The 22558-nt window shown below is 40.3% G+C and overlaps 1 protein-coding gene across 4 annotated transcripts in view; it reads right to left on the bottom strand.

Moving 5' to 3' along the window:
• Nucleotides 1–22558, bottom strand: part of WWC2 (WW and C2 domain containing 2) — a 98906-nt gene that overhangs the window by 46776 nt on the left and 29572 nt on the right. For all 4 annotated transcript variants that reach the window (XR_014692784.1, XM_084518496.1, XM_084518495.1 and 1 more), the window contains exons 2-4: nt 18710–18819; nt 2732–2935; nt 1646–1722 (exon numbers count right to left, since the gene is read on the bottom strand). Coding sequence is in view for 3 of the 4 variants with exons in the window: in XM_084518496.1 (XP_084374622.1) it covers nt 1646–1722; nt 2732–2935; nt 18710–18819 (391 nt within the window). In the remaining variant the exon portion in view is untranslated. The remainder of the gene's footprint in view (nt 1–1645; nt 1723–2731; nt 2936–18709; nt 18820–22558) is intronic.

Below are 22558 nucleotides of genomic sequence, written 5' to 3'. Positions count from 1 at the left end.
AACCTTGCGTTGAGAACCAGCAGGATGCTAGGTTTACATTGACTCCAACAAGCAATGAAGAGAGGGAGGCACCTCCAAAAACTTAGCTCTAGTGATTAGCACATTAGCCTCTCACCAGTGAATGGACAATTTGTAGAACTGTAGCCAAGAGGTGATTCAGTGTTTGTGCATTCTGAGTTGGGAGCTGACCAGAGTATTGTAACAGGAAAAACTGAGCATAGGACCGCGTTTAAGTATTCTCCCCTGACTCTTAGGTGACTGTATTTACTTTTGGCCATGTGTTTTGTTCTTCAACACCACCATTAATTTCCCAAATACACCAGCGGTCCCCTTGCCAACAGGGAACCTCTTTTACTGCTGTGCTGGCTTCAGAGAGAAGCTCTGCCCTTGTCTTTTCAATCTTGTTCTTGGCCAGGGTCCTATTGTCATAGATTCTCCCTCTGAACCTTCAACATTTTTCTCCAATGTCCTCACTGCTGAAATGGGTTTTCTCGCTAATAACTTTCCCTTCTGCTTAAAAAATAAGGGACTACAAACTGGTATTTCTAAGGAAGGGCAGGCTGTACAAGCAGCCAGGAGGGCAACATCTGGACACCGGTTTTACAGTGAACTCCATCTCTCATTTATATCATTTTTAAATTTTAATGAGCTATTCCATCTTCCACAACTCCATTTAAACATGAATTGTTTAGACTCCTAATCATAACTCATTACTCTCAGCGAAGTCTCTGAGGCTTCTGCAAGTGCTGCTCTGTGCAGAAGCCAGGAGGGGGCAATGGAGGAGCTGAGTAACTGGCACCGCTTGTGCTGTCTCTGCTCAGGCAGAATCTGTATCCCAGCCCTCGCTCAAGGACTGTGCTGTGAGGTGCTGTTTTTTCATCCTGCATGGTTTGATCTGATTTTTTTTCATTACTAACTACAGGAAGTCCAGGTTATCCATTGAGCACTATACGCCAAAGCTTAAATAAACGAATTCCCTATATGGATTTTAAATGTCTTCCACACCATTTCCTCTTCATTCAAGATGAATTTACTAGAGACTAACCTGTGAATGAAAGTTCTTTGTACCGAGTCTGTTACTGATCATACTGAAAGGAGCTGACCAAATAATGTTTTTGCTTGTTAGCAATTTCAAAAAGTGAATAATTTTCAATCTTGACCTAAACTGTTCCATTTTGACAAATCAAAGCAAAATTTTACACCATTACTGGTGAGTTTTTAAACCAACAGATATTTGTGAGGCAGTTCATGTAGCTAATGGTCCATTTCTCGCAGAAGAAAGATTGTGTAAAAAGTCACATAGTTGCACCTCATCTTTGCCTACTACTTTATTTCCACCTAATTATTTTTATTCTTCCTTTTAAAAGCAGGAGCATAGAAGTGAAAATAGACCTCAAATTTATTTAAACCCACATCTTGTTAGAATATCTGTCAAAGTTTCACCAAAGTGTGTTCTCTAGAAGTAGCTGAGACAGCTTTAAAAATCCACTTACAATTCATTAAAAACCCTTGACTGATATTTAATGATAATATTAGGAGGTTTCACTATCGGGGTACAAGATACCTCTGCTAGTTCAAACTTTGCATTCTACAGTCAGGAAGTTTGCATACAGAATACAAATGAATATGAATTAAGAACTCTCACCCTTAATCTTGTAGTGGAGATTTCAGCCTTCAGAATGTCAGGGTCATACTTTGTGCTTGATGAGGAGCCTGAGAACACTTTTTTAAAAGACAAAAAAGGACAAATATTTAAGCACGTTTAAATCACTAATTACTCCTTTCCTTGACAAAACCACATTGATCTAAAATTACAAAGTACCAAAAAACATACAATATTTTACAAATATATATACTTTTATAGGATAGTCAGCATTGCAGCATGGCAATAATTAACGAACAATCAAAATTTCCCTCTTTCTTTCCTCTGTCATTATTTTGTACCTCCCCTCCTTCATTCTATTGCAGAATCCATAAGTAGCATCTCATTTTCCCTGGCTTTCTAGCCCTTGCTTTCTGTTCCTGTTCTTCCAGCTGAGACATCTCAAAATCATGCAATCACCTCTTCATGGAAGGCGTAGCTTCTAAGGAGGTTTTTGGAAAGCAGAAGATTTAATTCAGAAGTCTCAGAGGTCTGCTGCTCAGTTCTTCCCAAGCTGCACATGTTACTTTTATCACACCATCCATTTCTAAGAGAGATATTTAGCCAACAAACCAAATACAGGCTTCTGAGAGCACTTCACCACAGGCTAATTCCTCGTCTGCTACTGTAACATGTATCTCTGCCTCACACCTTATCACTTCATACATGCTGCAAGATTATTGCATGAAGCAGCAACAAATTCTCTTTTTGGTCTACTGCAGGTACCTGTCACACAGCGGGGTCATTTCAGTATGCAGCCATGAAGTGCAGGAGATCCTATTTACTTTGAACCTAGATTTGGCAGAATTTTGTTCTGACAAACAGCTTGACAAAATAGAGTTCAGAGCTAACTACTCTAAACCATGGCTCAAAGGAGTTCAATTGTATCGGACAGAAGAGAGTTCTTTCCAGCAGAATATCTTTATATTAAAAAAAAAAAAAAAAAAAAAAAAGGAGGGATGCTACCTCTTAAAAAAGCCAAAGTACAAGGTGTTCATAGCAAACCTTGAAAACTCATCCTAAAGCGAAACACGATCTCCTGCAGGGCACAGATCAAAGAGGTTACATTGTATTTTCTACTGTACTTACAGCTTGTACGAGAGCTTGATTTTTCTTTGTAGGCATCGTTCAACCGTACATACTCATCCAGTGCAAGTGCTAGCCTCTGTTCCTTCACCTGGTACAGCTCTTTCTGAGTACTGAGAGCATCCTGGGCTACCATAAGATAATCCTTTAACATTCTCTCTTGCTCTTGCCTCCATTGTTTCCTGGGATCTTCTATTTGTGTTGTTTCTGTATGAGAGGAAATAGAAAGAATTTAAAGGTACTTATGCTGAAATCTGGTCACAACTGAATTGTTTCTCTGCTTGCAATCCACAGTTTTGGAAGTCTAAACCATAGCTTGGCTTTGCTTACTAAGCAGATGCTCGGTTTTATTTAAGTTTCTCTTTGCCACGATAGCGTGCTTCAGAAACAGTACTTCAGTGATCACTTGTAAAATTAGCTATTAGTGCACAATATGTAATGCTATATGTAGATCATTCTTACGCCCCACAACACTGAATTAAAACATATGAAAACTTTTCACCCATATTTTCTGCATCCAAGCATTTGGAAATAATAGGATCAATAAAAATTCTTCGAATGACACCTTAAAATTAAATGCATTTCTGAAGAAAAAAATGAAACTTATTCTTAGCTATTGCACTAAAAAAAATAAAAACAAACACAAACACAACCCCCACTTCATTAATTTTTGCAGCCATCTCTTTTTCATGTTTTACTGTGGTTATCTCACTCCTTTTCCTCTATGAAAGCAGTCTTTCTGTTTAGCTTTTCCACTGCAACTGAACTGACGATGTAACATTGCTTTATTTACGGTCAACAGCAAGAGAGGAACAGCACATCGTTCCACTTAAGACATGTGCCTAAGATACACAGGACCAAACTGCCTTTCTGAAGAGTCTCCTCCTTTCCACTGACTACCAGGTAATGTAACCAAAAAGGCTGGAACAGGCCTTTAGGAAGATTTTACGTGAAACATTTTAACTCAAGGAGCTACACAGAAGTAAGACTCACATAGAAAGCACCAAGAAACCCACCAGACACATGACAGTGCTAGATACTACAGAAAGCATGTGATTATCAATCTAATGAGGACCAGGTTTTAATTTATTTTTTTTAAACATGCAAAGCGGAAGAGCTAAGCTGAATGTCCAACCTTATCATTCAGATTTCCAGACTTAGCCCAGCACGTTTGGAAGCTGTCCAATGAATATTCTTTCTTTAAGGCTGTAACAAGTAGAAAAACTGGTGTTCTCGTAAGACGTAGCCATAGAAAGTTTGAAAGTTGAATGTAAGCTGGGCACCACACGGCATTTTCTTTCTAAGTTACATGCTATAAATCTATGTGGATCCACACTGACAGAAACATAACATTGAGTACTAAGGTATTTAAGCACAAAGTATTTACTCCGTTTTTTTGTTGTTGTTGTTTTTTATTTTTCAAAAAGCAGGTGAAAAGGTTACTCTCTGGCTTAAGTTTTCTGCCACTTTGATTCCCTAAATTGGTTCACTGTGAGCACCGGGGCAGGGTGGGAGAGGGGAACGGGACCGTGTGGCTGAAGACACAGGGGAGAAAAGAACTGCAGCACCCCACTGCCCCAGCCCCTACCTGAACTGCTCTCCTGGGGAGCAGGCACTCTCTCAACTACACATTTTCATATCATATCGTAGAATGCTTTGGGTTGGAAGGGACCTTAAAGCACAGCCAGTCCCACCCCCCTGCCATGGGCAGGGACACCTCCCGCCAGCCCAGGCTGCCCAAAGCCCCATCCAGCCCGGCCTTGAGCATCTCCAGGGATGGGGCAGCCACAGCTTCTCTGGGCAGCCTGTGCCAGCACCTCACCACCCTCTGAGTGAAGAATTTCCTCCTGACCTTTAATCCAAGTCTTCCCTTTTTTAGTTTAAAACCATTCCCCCTTGCCCTATCACTATCTATCTGTGTCAAAAGTAGCTCTCCATCTTTTTTCCAAGTCCCTTTTAAGCACTGAAAAGACTTTTTAAACTGCTGATAAGGACAGGTTCTGGTTAATAACAATTTCTCATAACAACTAACTACCAGTTTTCAAAAGCTCTTCTTGGTGCTAACATCCCATAAACCAGAGATATGGAAATAAAAGAAGCTTCCCACAGAACCAACTGTGTAGAATCCTAAACCCACAATGTCTGTGTAATTCCTGATGCTCTGACAAACAAACCAATTCATGTACCCCCACCCCATGCTAGTGACCCCCCCACCATTTACAAACACGTCAAGCTTTTGTGTTTATACGTGGGAAGGTATTTCCTACACGCACACAGTGGAAGCATGGAGAGCATAAATCACATAACCCAAGTGTGGTGCATAAAGGATTAACATAGAGAAGCTTTATGCACAGTTGGTTTCCCAATAACCCCAACATGAACATTCTCCAAAAAACTACCTCTATCTGCAGCCGCACACATCGTGTTTACAGCCACCTGCTCTTTTCCACAAAGCTATCAGGAGCACAAAGAAGCAAATCAATAGCTTTTCTTTCCTAAACAGTCAACACATGTCCCTATCTGTGGCCACTTAATGCCATTGTGCTTTAAGGCACCTCCACATTCCCAGTTATTTACCCAAGATAAGAAGTGCCTGTTTCCAGAGGTGTCCTTCTTTGTGAAGCGGGATGAAGAGCATGAAGCAGGACTCTCATGGGTCAGCGATCAAATAGGATAAATGCAGTTATGTTGCTTTTTTAGAAGAGTGTAATGATGTGATTGTGTTTTACGAGTGCAACCAGCAGCCACCGAATAATCTTACAAGATTGGAAGGTCTCATCTTCGAGCGTGTTGTAGGTAATTGCCTTGTAGGTTTTAAGTGAGGATTGCTCGACATGCAGCCCAAAGACCAAATGTAGCCTGCAGAGTCCTAAAATGTGGCCTACAGATGCCCTGTCCTTGTGACTGCAAGAGAAGGACAAAGCTGATCAAGAGCAGATGATTTTTTGTTGCTGACAAATACGACCATACATTTTCTTTTTGCCTCTCAAAGCTGCACGTGCAAAACAAAACTCTGATGATACGACCTAACTTCTTTTATTCAGACAGTCGTAGATGAACTAAAGGTGACCCTGCCTTTTAAGAAGTGCAGCTTCAGCACACTGAGGTTTGGGTAACTGCCCAGGAAGGTAAATTGGCTGGCCAAACCATGCTCAGCCAAGTCTATCTGTGGGTATTTTATTCCAGAACAAATGCTCAGTCAAGAAAAACATAATCCTGGAAAAGGCAAAGCGTTATTGGGATCATTATCCCAGAACTGATACTGATGTCAGCTTTCACCACGCAGAGAAGGCTCCAGAGTATTTTTCACTCCACGTCTTCTCAAATATGATGAAGTGGAACCCCCCCCAAATTAAATTACTTGTTTGGCAAGATGTTCATATATATATACACGTGTCTGTGTAGCAGCATGAACGCTTGTTCATTTATAATTTTCAGTCATCTGAACTGTAATCAGCATTTCTACCCCACAGAGGGGGAAAAAAAAACACATTGACAGAACTATGGATAATAGTTCTGGTATTGTAATGCTACGCTGTGAGAAGTATGTTCATGGAGCACATGTAATCTGAGCACATGTAAATTAAAAAAAAAAAAAAGAAAAAGGCAGAGTTCTCCTTTCAAAAACAAATATTTATAGTTCTCAAAGCCTCAGAAAGATAAGATTTTTTTTTTTTTTTTTCCTTGAAAGAGGGTGTCTCAAGCACCTGCTGTTAGGGTCAAATTTGTACACACCAGTATTATTGGGGCAGTTACATGCATGGTACTGAGGGCACAGCTTGCTGAACGTTTCGAAGTGAGATGTGAAACCCTTTCTCTTTAAACTATACAGTGGGATTTAAACCACAAATAAGTCCCCAACAGTCTCCTACCCTTATAATTCAACAGCTGATGAAGAACGAACTTTAGAGAGGCCCATTCTTTTTTTAGGGCAGACAGGTGTTTCCACTGGTGACTGCAACAGGGCTTACAACTTTGTCTAGAACAGATATAAATCATGTAAGAAACTCTATGGTTATATCTGCTCTAGAAAACGCCAGCTGGACTTCCTCCCATCATCAGCAGTGGAGAACAGACAAACCACCTCCCTGGGCATCACCCCTCTCAACCCTTTCAGCATCACCAGTTAAATTCACTAGTTCAGTTGTTTCTTGCAGAGAAAATGAAGATTTAGTGCTCATCATTTTCTGTGGCATAAACTTGGATATGAACAAAAGGCATCTCCTTAAAATGGATCTTTAAACAACTAAGAGCAGTACATCAGGCTCTGTCAAGAGCAGTGACTAAATTTAGAAAAATATACATCAACCTTCTCAGTCCAATCACAACGCAAAATAATAAACTCTAGTAACAGAATTCGGGGGGGGGGGGGATATGTCTAATAGTTACATTGCACATTCCTGATGTAACTTGGTTTTAACATCATTTGGCAAAGCCATTTGTGAATCAAAATTACTTGATTCTATTAAGAGATCTCGATTTGAAACCAATTAATTTAACTTTAAATAAATTACTGCAAGTATGTTGATAAGTAATTTATTCAAAATTACAAACCAGCAGTTTATTTCCTTCCATTTTTAATGATCTGAGCGACTACCCTGGCTGAGGGGAAGTTCTGGACGGGCGGAACCGCACAAGCAGCAGGATGGCATGCTCCACCCAAGGACGTTCCCGAGCACTGAAGTTATCACAGACCTGCAGCGTGGAAGATCGAGCTGCGTTGGCTTTGATCACCCTGCTATTAATGAAATACAATCTTCCTGGCTCACTGCCAGCCAGGTTTGATGCACTTAAACCGAGTGAAGGATCTGGCCCAAACAAGCACTCGGAGCCAAAATTCCAGGACTTTACTGCCCTTGAAGCGAGTTCTAACCAAAGAAATAAACCAAGCTTTTCAAGCTATAATATTAAACTTGCCCCATGTAATTATACACAAGATATGTATTATATAGAGGACACACAGGATATGCAGGCTTTTTTTTTTTTTTATTATTATTATTAGATAGTCAGATGTTATGTTTCTGTCTGCTACCCAGACACTCTGCCAAATTTTTACAGTCTACTTCAACAGAAGGAAACTATTACCTTATCAGCAGTAGATCGTATTTCTCTAAAATACATGGAATTAAAATCCCACTAGAAAATCCCACAGGGAAGGGAACAGCTCCCTGACGCCCTACTGCTAGACATGAGAGAATTGGACGTTTTACTACGGGATTAACAATACATGGAAGCAATAGTTTTTCCAGCATCTCCCTTTGCCAAATAAAATAATAGTGTCAATTGGCTCTAGAACGACCTGTACGAAAGCTGTCTTCAGTCCGGCAGGTTGTTTTCAGGCACCAAAGTTAAGACAGCAATCACTCCGAAAGGGCCCCACCAAAAAAATGCCGGAGATTCTGGACTGCTACTTGAGAAGGACACATGCAGAGCAGGTGGGGACAACGCTGCGGCATTACACTTCTCATCCAGATGACAGAGCTCTCATCTGTTTAATCACTTGCCCGTAGTACTCCAGTTTGTAAGGGTACCAGAATCTCAGCACTCTGGGACAGAATTTGCACTTTTCTGGTACAGGTTTTCACTTGAAACTGGTTTCAGGATTTCAAGTGAAACTACTTGACCTGGGTAGAAATGCAGACCAAAGCCCCAAGACCTGTACAGCAGCAGGCATGCTAGAGCAGGCGGAGTCTCATCTGTCACAGCTGTAGCTGCAATAGAAGCCCCCTTTTTTGGGGGGAGTTTCCACCATGTTGTCTCCACCACGCTGCACATTCACATGTTCTCTTCTGCACAGTCTGTGGTGTTCACCCAACCCAGCACAAAGCCCATTTGACACACTAAATCCACCCAAATATTCGCTCAGCCAAAACTATTACATAAAAGCAAGTGTATCGTGTCCTGGCGGTTTCTCTGCCTGAAAAGTTAACTGATGAAAGGATAGCTGTCATACCTGGCATTTCTGGTTATCTTGCATCCCAATTATGTGACTACCACCTCCAACCAAACAGATCCCAACTTTAAGAGGGCAGCATAGGCCTCAAAAACTCAAACCCAGTAACTGACTATGTTCAGGACTCCTCCATCCCTGGAGTTTCTCCTGAAGTACAGCAGATGAAGAAAGTGTTTAAAGTAAATCCAGTTTGGTCTTTGAATAGTCCCCGCTGCCTCTGCTGCGGTGGCGTTACGTCCTGTTCCACAGAAGTGGTTTGAGAAGGAGGGGACAGCTGGAAAACAGCCCACAGCCTGCTGAGGGCAAGTCCCTGGAGAACGGCTGCAGCGAAGCCAAAGCGGGGGTAGCCGTGGTGAGAGAGAACCGGGATTTCAAGGGTATCTCGCACACAACCACCTCACGATGGCACAGGCACAAAACCACCACCAACCCTTTGATATATTACATCAGGAGCGGAACACGGGTGTCTGATACCAACCATCACAGGGCAATTCAACCTAGCTTAATGGTGGGTGGTGAAAGCAATTTTATAAACACCATTATGTAACCACCATGGATATGTTTATTCTACGGGTATATCCTGTGTTTCTTGATAAGCAAACTGGCTCTCAAATCTCCATTTTTTTGCCTGCAATCAGACAGAAGTACAGGTGGGAAAAAAAGAGTGTAAATATTACTTCATCGTACTTCAGCTGGCATAACAAATATTGCAGGTAACTGAGCTGCAAACCCTAACCAACAGCAAGGGAACAAATGCACTAGCAGTGGTTTCAGGGAGCATAACAAAGTGTTCCCGGACTAGCGTAAGGAATGTGCTTCATTGTTTACATACCAGAGGCTTTCTGAAAGACTTTTTTCTTATTCCTTTTTCTCTTCACTTCCCTCCTTTCAAAATACTTCGTGTATACTTTGTAGTCAAACTCAAACAATAAGAAAAGCAATTTGCACCCGCAAATTTGAGGACAAAGTCAAGAAATATTGCATTGTTTCAAACTGATGTATTTGTTCAATAGGTACATAAAATAAAGAGCAGCACTTTACAGAGAAGCAGAAGACTGTGCAGCCCAACAAGGTGACATATGCAGCGTCTTTAAAATGATCTAAAACATTGCTGGATACTCAAAGAAAATCACATTCTACCACATTATATAAGATGGAATATGGCTTCTAAAGAGAGACATGAAGGAAAATTAGGTTATTCAGAGGATGCTTTGAACTGAGCTCTCTACAGTTTGTTTCCTGCCGTAGAACTCGCACAAGAACAATGCTTCCTCCCTTCCAGATGCCTTCTTCACTTTTTCCATAAAATTATTCTGTGCTTGAATTGAGAAATGAGAGAAAATGAGAATGTTTTCCAGCTCTACCGTGCAAGCATGAGCAGATTTCTAAGAAATATTTATTCAGAGGTTTTTACTAAGAAATACTGAGCAACATGTTATCCTTATGGCACTTTAGTTTCTTCTAGACATTGTGGCTGCATATGCTTATACATCCTAGAGATGAGAGCAGTAGAAACTCGGAGCATTTGTTCTATAGACATTATCTCATAGGTAGGCAGGTAATGTTCTACTGCTGTGGCTATCAGAAATATGACATGAGGGGAAAGAAAAAAGAAAAAAAAAAAACCAACACTAAAAACACATATAGTCTTTACATAAAAGTCAGCAGCTAAAACCATCTTTAATCCAGAGCCTTCATTGCCTTCTGTAGCCAGCACAGACCAGATTACTCTAATCCCTTCTTATTACATAGGACTCTCTATAGCCAGGGGGCAGGGAAGATAGCAACCTATAAATGAGATTTGAGATAAGATGTACTGCTCTTGGGTTTTCACCATGTGTCTGCTGACAGTAAGGAGTCTTCACAATTGTTTCCCAAATGCCTGCATGGCACCACTTGCTTAAAAGACAGTGATGTGCCGTGGGAACAAACAGTACACGCTTACAAGATACACAATCCTACTCTCTCAAGCTAGTGCTAATTGCAGACTCATGGTGGGATTTTCAGATTTTTTCCTTGCCCAAGAATATGGTCTGGCAATATGTGTATGAAGTACAACTTCAGTCCCAGGCTGGAACGGAGAAGTGTCACTGTATCCACAAAGTCCTTGTGACAGATAAACCAGCCACACAGGCATGAAATGGCATGAAAGCCTCTATGATTACAGCAAGAAAAAGAGCACCTGTAGTTAAAATATTGTTAGGACTGTCAAACAGTGTATGTGAAAGCTAGGCTTTGAAATTTTAAGAAGGAAGGAAACCAAGTGGGGAAGCAGAGACCTTCAGTGAATTCTCGTCTTGAGCTAAGTAGACGCAAATCCCTGTAACTCCATGCTTCCTGACCTTTTAGCATCACTCTGACTTAATTTTCTTTTTCTCTGCGGAGGAATCAGTGGCAGAAAACAGCCTCTGGGAAAGAACCAAAATGTGCATTCATGCTTCCAAAGTGGAAAATTAAAACTAAGTAGGGAGGAGCTGCAGAAGCAGAGAAGGTAGATGCTCAACTTCTTCTTTGAAGAAAAGTGCTGGGAGCAGAGGGGTGGAGGGCAGGGAGAAAAAAAAAAAAAAAAACAAAAAACAACTTAGAATACAAAGTAATGAGTTACAAAAAAAAAAAAAAAAAAAGGAGATGCAATGAATTGAAATACAACTGGGCTAAGAGTAGCTATTCCTTCCCATTCATACCTTTTAAATACTGTCACTCAGCTCCTTTCTAATACCTTTGCCACTAACCTACCCACAGCAGAATACCTGTTTTCTAGGTTGGCTAGAACAATGCCATGAGGCAAACAACCTCCTGCCTGGTTATTCCTCAGCCTGAAAATAAATCTGGAAGGAGACGAGTTATTTAGGAACATGTAAGGTGCTGAAAGCATGGCAGAACTTGTTCCAGCCCATGATTCCCTCAGACTATTCATGCTGAGCCAGAAGTAGAAATCTTTCAGATAAGCCAAGGTCTCACAAAGAGAGTGTTTAGAACAACAGGACTTTATTCCCCAAACTCTGTAAATTCCCCAAATGTACAGGAAACAGGCTTCTTGAGTACCATTAACACTAATAATGGAAATCAACTAGTCACACTACAAAGTAATCTCTCAAGTTTCAAGCATTTAAGAAAACAAATCAGGATTTCAGCACTTCAATCTATTATTATAGTAAGTGCTAATAGTACATTCATATCTTTAGCAATGTTGAGGAAAATAAAATTTCTGTCATCCCTGTGTATCTATACTTGCTAGCTTTTTCTATTTTTTTTTTTTTTTGCTTTTGCTTGTCTTTAGATACTGAGATCTGTTATTTAGACCCATCCAGAAACAAATGAAACTCACCACAAGGAGACACAGACTCTGTAAAATGAATCTGGAAGTTTACAGCTCAAGCCCAATCTTGATGATCACAAAGATCCGTGCAAGGATTTCAGTTATCACCCTTCCTTCCACCAAAACCACAAACCCACTGAAGTTCATCAGTTCAGTCATGATAAAACAAATGTTAATTTACCGTAATTACCTTTCACAGTAGGTTTTTGTTTGTTTGTTTTGAGAAACTTCATAAAATGTGATTCTAAGCATTTTTAATAAAGTTGAACTCTCTAGTTAACTGGAAAAGTTGAAAAAACTTTGAACAATTGCTAAACTGTGATGACCACACTTATAGAACTGAAAAAAAAAGAACCCACACAGCAAAAAAACACGGCTCTCTCAACTTGCTATCAATTACAGCAACTGTTGCTTAACACTGTATGACGTCAACAAAAAGCCCAAATCGCTGTCATACTAAATGACACATTTACTATTTGTTTATTTAAGCCCAAAGTAGAAGTTGCTGAAAAAAGCTAGGGTCTAAAAAATGTGGCTTATAGCAACGGGAATCCACAAAATTTGAGTAATAAAGTCCAAGTATAAATCTGCATAGCATCAATTTTCACCAATGAATTACAAAACACAACAACCCTGCCCATCATTTTGGAAGTACATACATGTTATTTACACAGCATGGAAATAAAGATGTTCATAAAAACAGGTCTGCTACCTATCTATTTCACCTCTGTGTTACTTGAAACTTTAGGCTTTTGTTTTGTATCCCAACTGACTAAAGCACAGTACTTGAAATAGAAGATATTTAGATACTTGGCCAACCACTGAGTGCTAAGAAACCTAGAAGTGTGCAAACAGTTATCGTTTCTTAGCGATCCCTCCCTCTTTGTGCCAAATACAGAGTTCCTAATTGATGTTATCTGCAGATGAAATAGGAAAAAAAACCACCTACATATAAATATGTTGACTCAACTTCCTAACTTCACTTATTGAAGGAAAGAGGAACAATATAGTTAAATCTAATTCACTCATTTCAATGAAGCTCTCATTTCCCACAGGCCCATATACTTCTGCACCTAAAATCTGTAGACAAGCATGTCTACAGGGTGAATGTCCGTAGTGGTGGCCATCCTTAAACTTGAGTTCCCTTTCGCAGACCGTTTCCCAGGCGTGAGCCAGTTCCACCAGCTAGAAGGACTCCCACCCTACCCTTCTCCCACCGCCACCTTTCTGCAGCTGTTGGTGTACACACATCCGAGGCAGTGATCCAGGTCAGAAAAGCTGAGCAGCAGTGGGGAAGGAAGTGGAGGAGGGGGGTGACAACTCACACACCTCAGGAAGCAGAATGCTCACCCATCGTCCTTGCTCGCTACATGGTCACACTGACACAACATGGGGCAGGAACCAGAGTAAGCAAGGATTACTGCAGCTGGCACCACCATTTAAGAATTGCACCTGGATATCACAGCCTCAGAGTCAAAACTACTTCCTGGCAAGCCCACACGGGGCACAGACCAGATGAAAGTTCAGGGGTGTAGTTTCAAAATGCCTTTAACCAGTGCTACTGCAAGAAACTGATGTCCCCTGTCTCATCTACCTGAACGTTCATTCATATTCCCAGGTCACCTTCCCTCCCTTGCATAAACAGGGGTGTGGAAAGGAGAACAAACAGCAACCTTTTTTTTCGCCGTGCCAGATTAGTTTCAACTCGAATCAGCTCCCTGATCTGATTCACTGTCTGGCCATGCAAATATTCATGCCAGTATAAGCAAAAACACTGCAGGGGCAGAACAAAAGGCCAGAGGTAACAATAGAGCCGGACCAATTCTTTCAGAGATTCTATCAGCTTAAAAGTGTTTGCAAATCCAATCTTTATGAGCACAAACGTTTGCACCTTAGCCACTTGGAGTCTGATGATGGAAAACCTGCAGGAAAAAAAAAACTGGAAAAATGTGGAAGTGACATCTTTGATTGCAGATATATGAAATTAAGCAGAATAATAGGTTAGTGTTATTTTTTGTATTGCTGTGAGTTCCTAACCATATTATTTAGCAAAATTAGTGAATGTTAGCAAATTAGACATCTAAAGTGGCTGAATACAAATACACATGGGTAACAAAAATTTTAAGTGTGAACAGCACAAGATAAAAAATCTCTGAACTCTCCCAAACCACAGCAAGAAGGATCCTGTGCAAAAGGAACTCCTCAGTCCCTGATCACCAGATAATATCCCTTCAGTCAGCCCTCTAACAAAGGGTGCTACTGAACCACAGGTTAAGCATTTAGTTTCTTATGGTATTAGCTACCCACATCATATGCAAGCATGTTCTGCTGTGACAGATGGCCTGTAATCTGGTCTCCCTTGAGGCTGGAAGTATCACATTAAGACTCCTAATTGGGGTAATATATTCATAAAGTAATGACCTCAGTCAGTGTTTCTCAAAGTGGGTTACATCATCAGAGAGGATCATGAGAAAGCTCTAAGGCAATCACGAAGAGCTAGAAGAAAATTGTATTTGAAAAGAACTCCACGGAAATGTATAAAAACACACAAAATGTGTGATGATAATAAAACCAAATTATACTTAAACATATTGACACCAAATGCGCAGTTCCTCAAGTTTGAAGGAGTGTTTACGATCGCAGACTGCTCGCAGCCAACTCTTACCCCTCTTTGGAGGAGAAATTGAGTTACCACTGGCAATTAAGGGTTTTCTTGGGTTTGTATGGGAGAAGGGAAGGTAAAGGACTAGGACAGGTAATCACACAGGTGGGGAAAATATTTACAAGGTTTGATTTTAAGATCTATTGATATGAATATTTGAAGAATTTAATCTTTCATTATATAAATTTGGCAGATTTTTTTTTTTTATAACATTGCAAATTCCAGCCTAGCACTTCTTTCTTGAAATCAATGGGACTTTTGGCTCTATCCATCTTCAAAAAGATGAGACTAAGTCTAGCAACGTGTACTAATGGAAATTCCACCATTGAAACTTTCAACCTTAAGTTTTTAACAGAAGAGGAGGGAACAACCAGAAGTAAAACCATTTACTTTTTTCCCCCCCCCCACTAAGATCCATCCTGCTGCTCATGGTTTAATGGTTTTGATTGAGGAAACCTAACAAGATTGGCCAGTTTTACTACTGTTGCTCCAACTTCTGCGGACAACCTGAAACCTACATCTGCCCATTTGGTCTTCCTCCTAGCAGTGGATGCAGTTTGTTTTTCTCCCTCACTGAATTTCTTCGTCCACTAAAAGAATTAACAAAATGGGAATTGATACAGTTAAAAGAAGGAGAGTCTTCTAACATGTCCACTGGCCTGACACACAATTTTACCAGTTCAAAACCACAAAGCATATCCAACACATCTGAATTATGACATTAATAAAACAGTAAGCAGGAGCTCCATAGTAGAGATGTCAATAATATCAAAACAGTATGTTGCACTCCAGTAAGATGAAGTAAAAGTTCAAATGTCCACATTTGGCACATTAGACCCGCTTAGAAGACCCTGAGGCAGCTTACTGCCCAGCAATTTGAGTAATCCTCACCCAAACATTGCAAAATACAGTGCACAAAAATAAAACATAGTTTTGTTTTACAAAATAATAATTTTCACTAAAATTGCTATAAATGAACCTGTATTAATAAAACAGGAACCAAATACTCTGCCAAACACTGGATGGAAAACAGTTTAACCACACCAAGGCCCAAACTACACCACTTATCATCCATCATATATATTAATATATATTTTATATATTAATATATTATTAATTAATATATTTATATTAATATATTAATATAAAGAAACCCAGCTAATCGCACTTGTTTCTACTAGCCTCAGAAAGACGACCATATTCAGATGGATATACATACACTATTCTTCTCTCTTATGTGGAAGCATTACTGTTTGTGGTATATACTATTTTCAACATAACTCCAAGACAATGCTGTCCAGGCCTGAACTCTTTACACGTGTGAAACAGAACTTTAACCCATGAGAAACTTCTAACACTCAAGAAGTCACAGTCAATGCACAGAAATAGCATTTAAACAGACAAAAAAAAAAATCTAAAAACGCTCATTTCTAAAACAAACAAACAAAAAACCCTGTAAGACTGACATTTTTAGAGGTGATTAAATATTTTGAACATGTATAGAATAAAAGAGCATGATTATCAGAGCAGTGATCTGAAAGCACTTTCTGAGCACACCAAAACATTGATTACCTGCTTTACAGCCTAAGTTTTATAATAAGACAAGTTTCATCTTGTAATAGCATTTGGATTCAGAAGCAAATCCTTTTCTTTTTTCATCTTCTAAATTCAGTCAAGTATGTCCTCATTTATTTAAGTTCAGAAATGTTTAATACATGTAAGATCAGTGGTCTCTCATTGTTATTCTGATAAAATAGGACTATAAAACCCCAAAAGAGGTTACTGGATGGGATTCAGTTCGAGATTATGATTAGGGGTCTACCTGCAGGTGTTCAACAAGCATAGCAGATGTCTAATGCCCCATTCTATTTACCAGAGCTCCAGTCCAAACCAACCAAAGGAGCTTAAATCAGCTCAACGTCAAAGCAAACACCCAAGCAGTCATTTAGATCGCACTGTTCTTTATACCAGCTATACTAATTACATAGCTATCGACTACAATAGCGGTTTAGACATCTTGGGCTTGATTCACTTGCACGTGCATCTGAGATGCCACTGGGTGAAAGCTGAAGAGGAGGCTGTTTCTGAAGACAACCTCTCACCAGCCTCTGTGAGCAAAGCCCAGCAGCTGCCCCATGTCAGATCAGATCCAGCTCCAAAAGGGACCTGCCGCTGACCACAGCCAAGCCAGGGAGCAACCCTGGTTGGGCCTCTGGGACAGCAGAGCTAAGAAAGGGAAAAAAACTGCTGTGCAACAGCAGCTGGGAGAGCGAGAAAATCTAACAGACAGCCCTGCAGACCTCCAGGTCACTGCAGCAGGAGGGCAGGAGGTGCTCCAGGCATGCAGCAGCAGTTCCCCTGTGGCCTGTGGAGAGGTCCCTGGTGGAGCAGGCTGTCCCCCTGCAGCCCATGGGTCCCACATGGAGCAGTTTGCTCCTGGGGGATGGACCCCGTGGTACGGAGCCATGTGGGAGCAGTTCTTGAGGAGCTGCTGCCCATGGGCAGCCCCTGCAGGATCAGTTCGGGAAGGACGGCATCCCGTGGGAGGGACCCCACAGGGAGCAGGGGCAGGGAGGGACCATGAAGGAGTGGTGCAAATGAAGCTGCAGGGACTGACCACTGCCCCCATTCCCCATTCCCGTGTGCCACTCAGGGGGAGGACATAGAGGAGGGTGGATGGGGGAAGGTGTTTTTAGTTTGCTTTTAGTTTCTCAGCGTGCTAGTCTGCTAGTGATACGCAATAAATTTTATTAATCTCCCTACAGTGAGTCTGTTTTGCCCATGGTGGTAACTGGTGAGCAATCTCCCTTTCCTTATCTCAACTCTTGAGCCCTTTCCATTGTATTTTCTCCCCTTTTTCCTTTGAGGAGCAGAAGTGAGAGATCAGCTGCAGTGGAGCTCAGCAGGGTAAAACCACCACAGGCAGAGGCACCTTACTATTCTTTAAGTACACAGCACTGCTAGCACATACACAGGCACTTACACTCAGGTATTTTAAATTGAATCCTTTCTATTATGTTATAAAACAGCATTTCTAAGAAAAGAGAGAAAGGTATCAGTTAGGATGGACTAATGAAGACATTAAAAGGAGACAGAAATGCTTTCAGTAATGTATTCATTTGGCTAAGTTTAACATGGATTGCATTTCAAATTTTTTTGCTGTAGTTTTGTATGCTTTAGCTATAGCTCCTATGCAATTAAAAGTATATGTAGAAGAAGATGTAGTCATTCTGCAACAGATTTGCTTGTAAGCCTTCTGAAGCCAATAATGATATACCAAAGGTCAATTTTTCCCTAGCATTTTGATCCCCATTCCCTTTCCTATTACAAGATACAGCATTATTTATAGCTTGAACTGTATTCTACAACATTCTTAAAACTACAATACATGTGCCAGACCACACATACAAATTGCAAATTACCCCCCCCACTCCATACTGCCTGTTCTACATAGCTCCTTTCAGTAGTCTGACTGAAGCCAGTTTTCGGTTACTCATGTCTGACTATACTCAGACCCACCAGTGTGCATTGCTGAATATGTAATAGCCATCCAACATCCTACACTTTACAGGTACCAACAGATGTAAACCATCTTTATTTACCATACATTACATGGACTTCTTCCACAGAAAATGATTAAGAGTGAATAATTGTGAATAACTGAGAGTAGTCTTGCAACCATTCCCAAACCAGGCATAGCAACGTGATAATTTGATTATTGAACATGTTGAATCATTACTGTAACTACAATTCTATATTGGGTTTACGTGGTAAGATTTTGGTAGCAGGGGGGCTGCAGGGCTGGCTTCTGTGAGACAAGTCCAGAAGCTGCCCTATGTCAGATAAAAGCCAGCTCCTGATGGCTTCATTCTGTACCCCTTTCCCTTTGAGAAACTGGCTGTGGTAGAGTTTGGCTGCCCAGCAGGGTAAAACCACCATATAAGAAATCTTTTCCTACTCCTAGTTACACTTCAGGAGCTTCTCAGGAAAGTCTAATTGTGATAAGCCTTCTTATAAAATCAATATGGCAAACTGAAAAATACTTACGGTTGATGTGATCGATATAGTACACACCAATCTGAGGATCATATGCAGCTTCCCATCCCCATGGCAGTTCATCCCCAACACAATCCGCAAACGACAAGGGTTTTGTTAACCTATAGAAAAAGAAACAAGTTCAAGGTATAGGTTCTCTCTCTTCCCTACATGTTTGTTATTTGTATGAATTCCTATTGTGACAAAAGCTAAAGAATGACAATACGGAGTAAAGAGAGCTATCCCTCAGCCCCCCCTTACAGTTTAGGCTCTTGATTCTTTTCCCCCTACTCCATCCTTATGAATTCATTAACTCCAAGAACATAACATAAATTATTGCAAACATTTTCCAGCACAGGTACTCAAGTGAGAAATTCATTGCAACATCTTTCACGTTTGACAGTTCAAAATTAAACAACAACCAATAGCTTGTAAAAGAACAATCTACATCCCAATTTGTCCTCAGAAGAACTGGACCCTTCAACCTTGAGACTGTGATGACAACACTGGATTTCAAGGTCATCTTTTCTAACAAGTGTAGCCAGAAAACACAGAAAAGAAAATATAACCATCTAAGATACTGCTAGCAGCACTTAACCAACCCATGTACTTGAACAAAATTAGCAGCAGTTTGGAGAAAGAGTGCATAGAATAGACATAAGTAACATTCAATGGACATTCCGATGTTCACCTGGATCCTTTTTAGGAAGATAGATAATTAAAGTTTTTCATTTTAAAAACCTATTTGCAACAAGAAATAGTTTGGTAACAATAATACATGCATTTTTTTCCAACTGGGGCTGAGCAAAGCTTTGCATCATCATGTTATTGCTGGTTTAGGGGAAAGAAATGACTATTGAGTTTCCTGTTGATAAAACCACAGCCATGTCACTTACTGATATATTTAATAGGAAAAACAAAAGATTTAAGATTATCACTGTAACGTTAGTACATACTCAGAATTTAAAATAAAAATCCTGACACTAGGATTACCAAGCGCAGTTTGTGGGACACACAAGTATCACCTCCTTTGCTCACCGAAGCTTTCATCTCATCATGAAAATTCCAAATAAATAAAAAGTTAACCATCTAATTCACATTGGGTTTTTTGGGGTTAGTATTTTTTTAATAATTATTTGCAAATTTCCAAATTTTCCAAAAGAAATCAGCTTATCAACACTTTTTGTGAGGAATGGCAGAGAGAAGATTGGCATGTTTTACCTGCTACAAAACGAAAGGGCTTTTTTGTGCAGAAAACACTACAGAGAAAATACTTTTAAAAGCTACTGAACTAAGTTCTTCATGTAGCTGAGCATAGTTCTGATTTCAAAATTATTGTCCCACAGAAGAAAATATTGATGGATTTGACCTATCAATTCTTAAAGTAGGGCAATACTTTGCTCCTGCAAATTAGGAATGTAGAAATTACAAATAACCAAGCTCTAATACTTCAAAATTTCTGCAGAGTAGACAGATTTTTTTTTCTTAAATTGCAACCATGGATCTATGTTTTTGTATTTCTCTAAAGTTTAAAATGTAATCCCATGAAAGTCACTGATACTTTTTTGACAAACAAAAGAAAGCAAACACAAAGCAAGTTTGCTAATTTATTGCCACTTACAAACTGCTGTGCAAAACCACTAAACACACTGAAAACTATGACAAAACTCAGGTGAAAACGCCAATGTGAAATTACATCTGGATCACTACAGACTATAAACAGCACAAGAGAGCAGTGAGAGAAGTTTATTAGGAGAGGTTATCCACAAGAATGGCCAGCCACTGCCACTTTTCACAGCACTGTGAAAAGACGTAGCTTCTGTAGTACCTGTTTTCCTTCTTCTCTGTCGTAACCCACCGCATTCTGCCTTGCCACAGTCCAGGAGCAACTCTTCTACAGGAAAAAGCTGCAAGCTGCTGGGGTTACCAGCTGCCCTGCCAGATCAAGTGCACCTGCCCAAACGCTACCATTAGCGGTTACCAGCATCACAGCAAAGCTTACTGCCTTGTTTGCAAATAGCAACAGCTAGACAGAAAGAGAGGGATCTTAGGAAAGCAGGGGAAGCCTTTGAAAGCTGGGATAATACAATCGTGGCTTCAGTCAGGCTGTCCACAGCATGCAGCGGACTGAACACCAGGTACCTGTGATAAAGAGTTCCCAGGCCGTTACTCAGAGGAAACATCAATGGCATGAAAGCAAGAGCCCTTCAGCGCGGCCGGTTAGTCGTGTGGACCTGTGCCAGATATGTGGGAGCAGCATGCTGCGAAGAAAGTCCTGCCTTGAATTGCATTACAGATGTGGATTTTCATAAAACATTTCTTACACTGAACATAAATAAATAAATAAATAATCAGCTTCATCCTTAGCTTTAATGTTATAGCATTGAACTGCAAGATTTGCATTTTGATTTAAGGAGTACAAATATTTGAAACACAATATCGCAGAGTGGGGATCATAGCAAACTTGCATAAACATGCACAGATGGTCTTTCTAATAAATTCACTTAAAACTCTGTACAAGCATTTAATACTTTCACCAAAGACACACAACACAGCTAGCAACAATCAGAAGTTGTGACTTCTAAACCACCTCTACAGGAAGGATATATTCCCAGTAATATCCTGGCTTTTCATCTGCACTCCTCGCCAATTTTATTTTTAATCAAATACTGACTTCTTATTGTTAGAGCTCATTCTGCAGTTTGGAGCTGCACAGACCACTCTGGCCATATGGATGTAGTGCCCAGGTGTTATCACCTTTCAGAAATCGGACACCGTGAGAATGAATAGCAGCCACAGTCTCTTCCCACTCTCCATAAATTAATGTGATTTAAAAAAACAAAAAACAAAAACCAAACAAACTGTGGAAAAGTACTACTCAAGTGACCCACTGTAGACCTCAAAGAAAAGAAGAGGGAGGCAGAAGCAGCAAAGTCCAGATTGTGCCAGACAGATTCTTTTCTTTGGGATCATGCTTGGCCATCACAGCTGTCACATTCAAGCTACATCAGAACTGCTCCTGAGTACGTTTTTAAAACTTGGGCAGGTTTGTATATAACAAGATCATAACTATCTAAGAGTGTTACATCCCCGTGGCTCTCTCGTTTGTTCCAGAGTCTTTTAATAGCACAAGATTTTTGAGCCAGACACTTTTCATGATGAAGCAGCAATCAGCACAAGGAGATAGGGGGCTGGTTCGAGCCCTCAAAACTGTCCCCATATAAATACTATTTACTTTCAAAATACATATGGCAAACGGATGAGATTAATATGACATGATGACAAATAAAATGCAAGAGAAAATCTGGAAGACAGAAGTTGAAAGCAAAGAGTTACGAGGTAGTTATGAGATGTAACTGGGAAGGAAATAATACCTGAGAGCAGGGGCTGCAGGAATCTTGCCTGCGTGGAGATCATTATCTGTGACATAATAACAGCTGATGGACGGACTGCCATTACATTCATTAACCATGACCCAAGAAAAATGAGGTTTATTGCACCATAATAGAGGATTAAGTGCTGCGTCTCAGGGCACTGATATTCCAAGGTAGTAGTTTGCAATACTTCTTCGGTTTGTGGTTATCAATTTACATGTTCCTGAAAGAATGCCAATACTCAGACAAGGATGACTTAAAGTCCACAGTTAGCGTACTGTGAGGCTGAATCAGTTAACAGAAGGTTTTTTAAATGCATATTCATTAAACTCGAGTATTCCCGCCTATGGACAATATTTTTATTTATTTATTGATCCTTTTTAGAATTCTGTCCAAATGAAGTCTACTTCATTAACCTTAAACTCATAAATAGCAATTTTTTTCTACTCAACCCCATGCTACTGCAATGCTGCCATTTCAGCCTATG

Source organism: Aythya ferina (genome assembly GCF_964211825.1).
Source record: "Aythya ferina genome assembly, chromosome: 4".
In the NCBI taxonomy this organism is placed as follows: Eukaryota; Metazoa; Chordata; class Aves; order Anseriformes; family Anatidae; genus Aythya; species Aythya ferina.
Note: the sequence above shows the minus strand (reverse complement) of the source record. Positions and strands in the feature narration are given on the sequence as shown.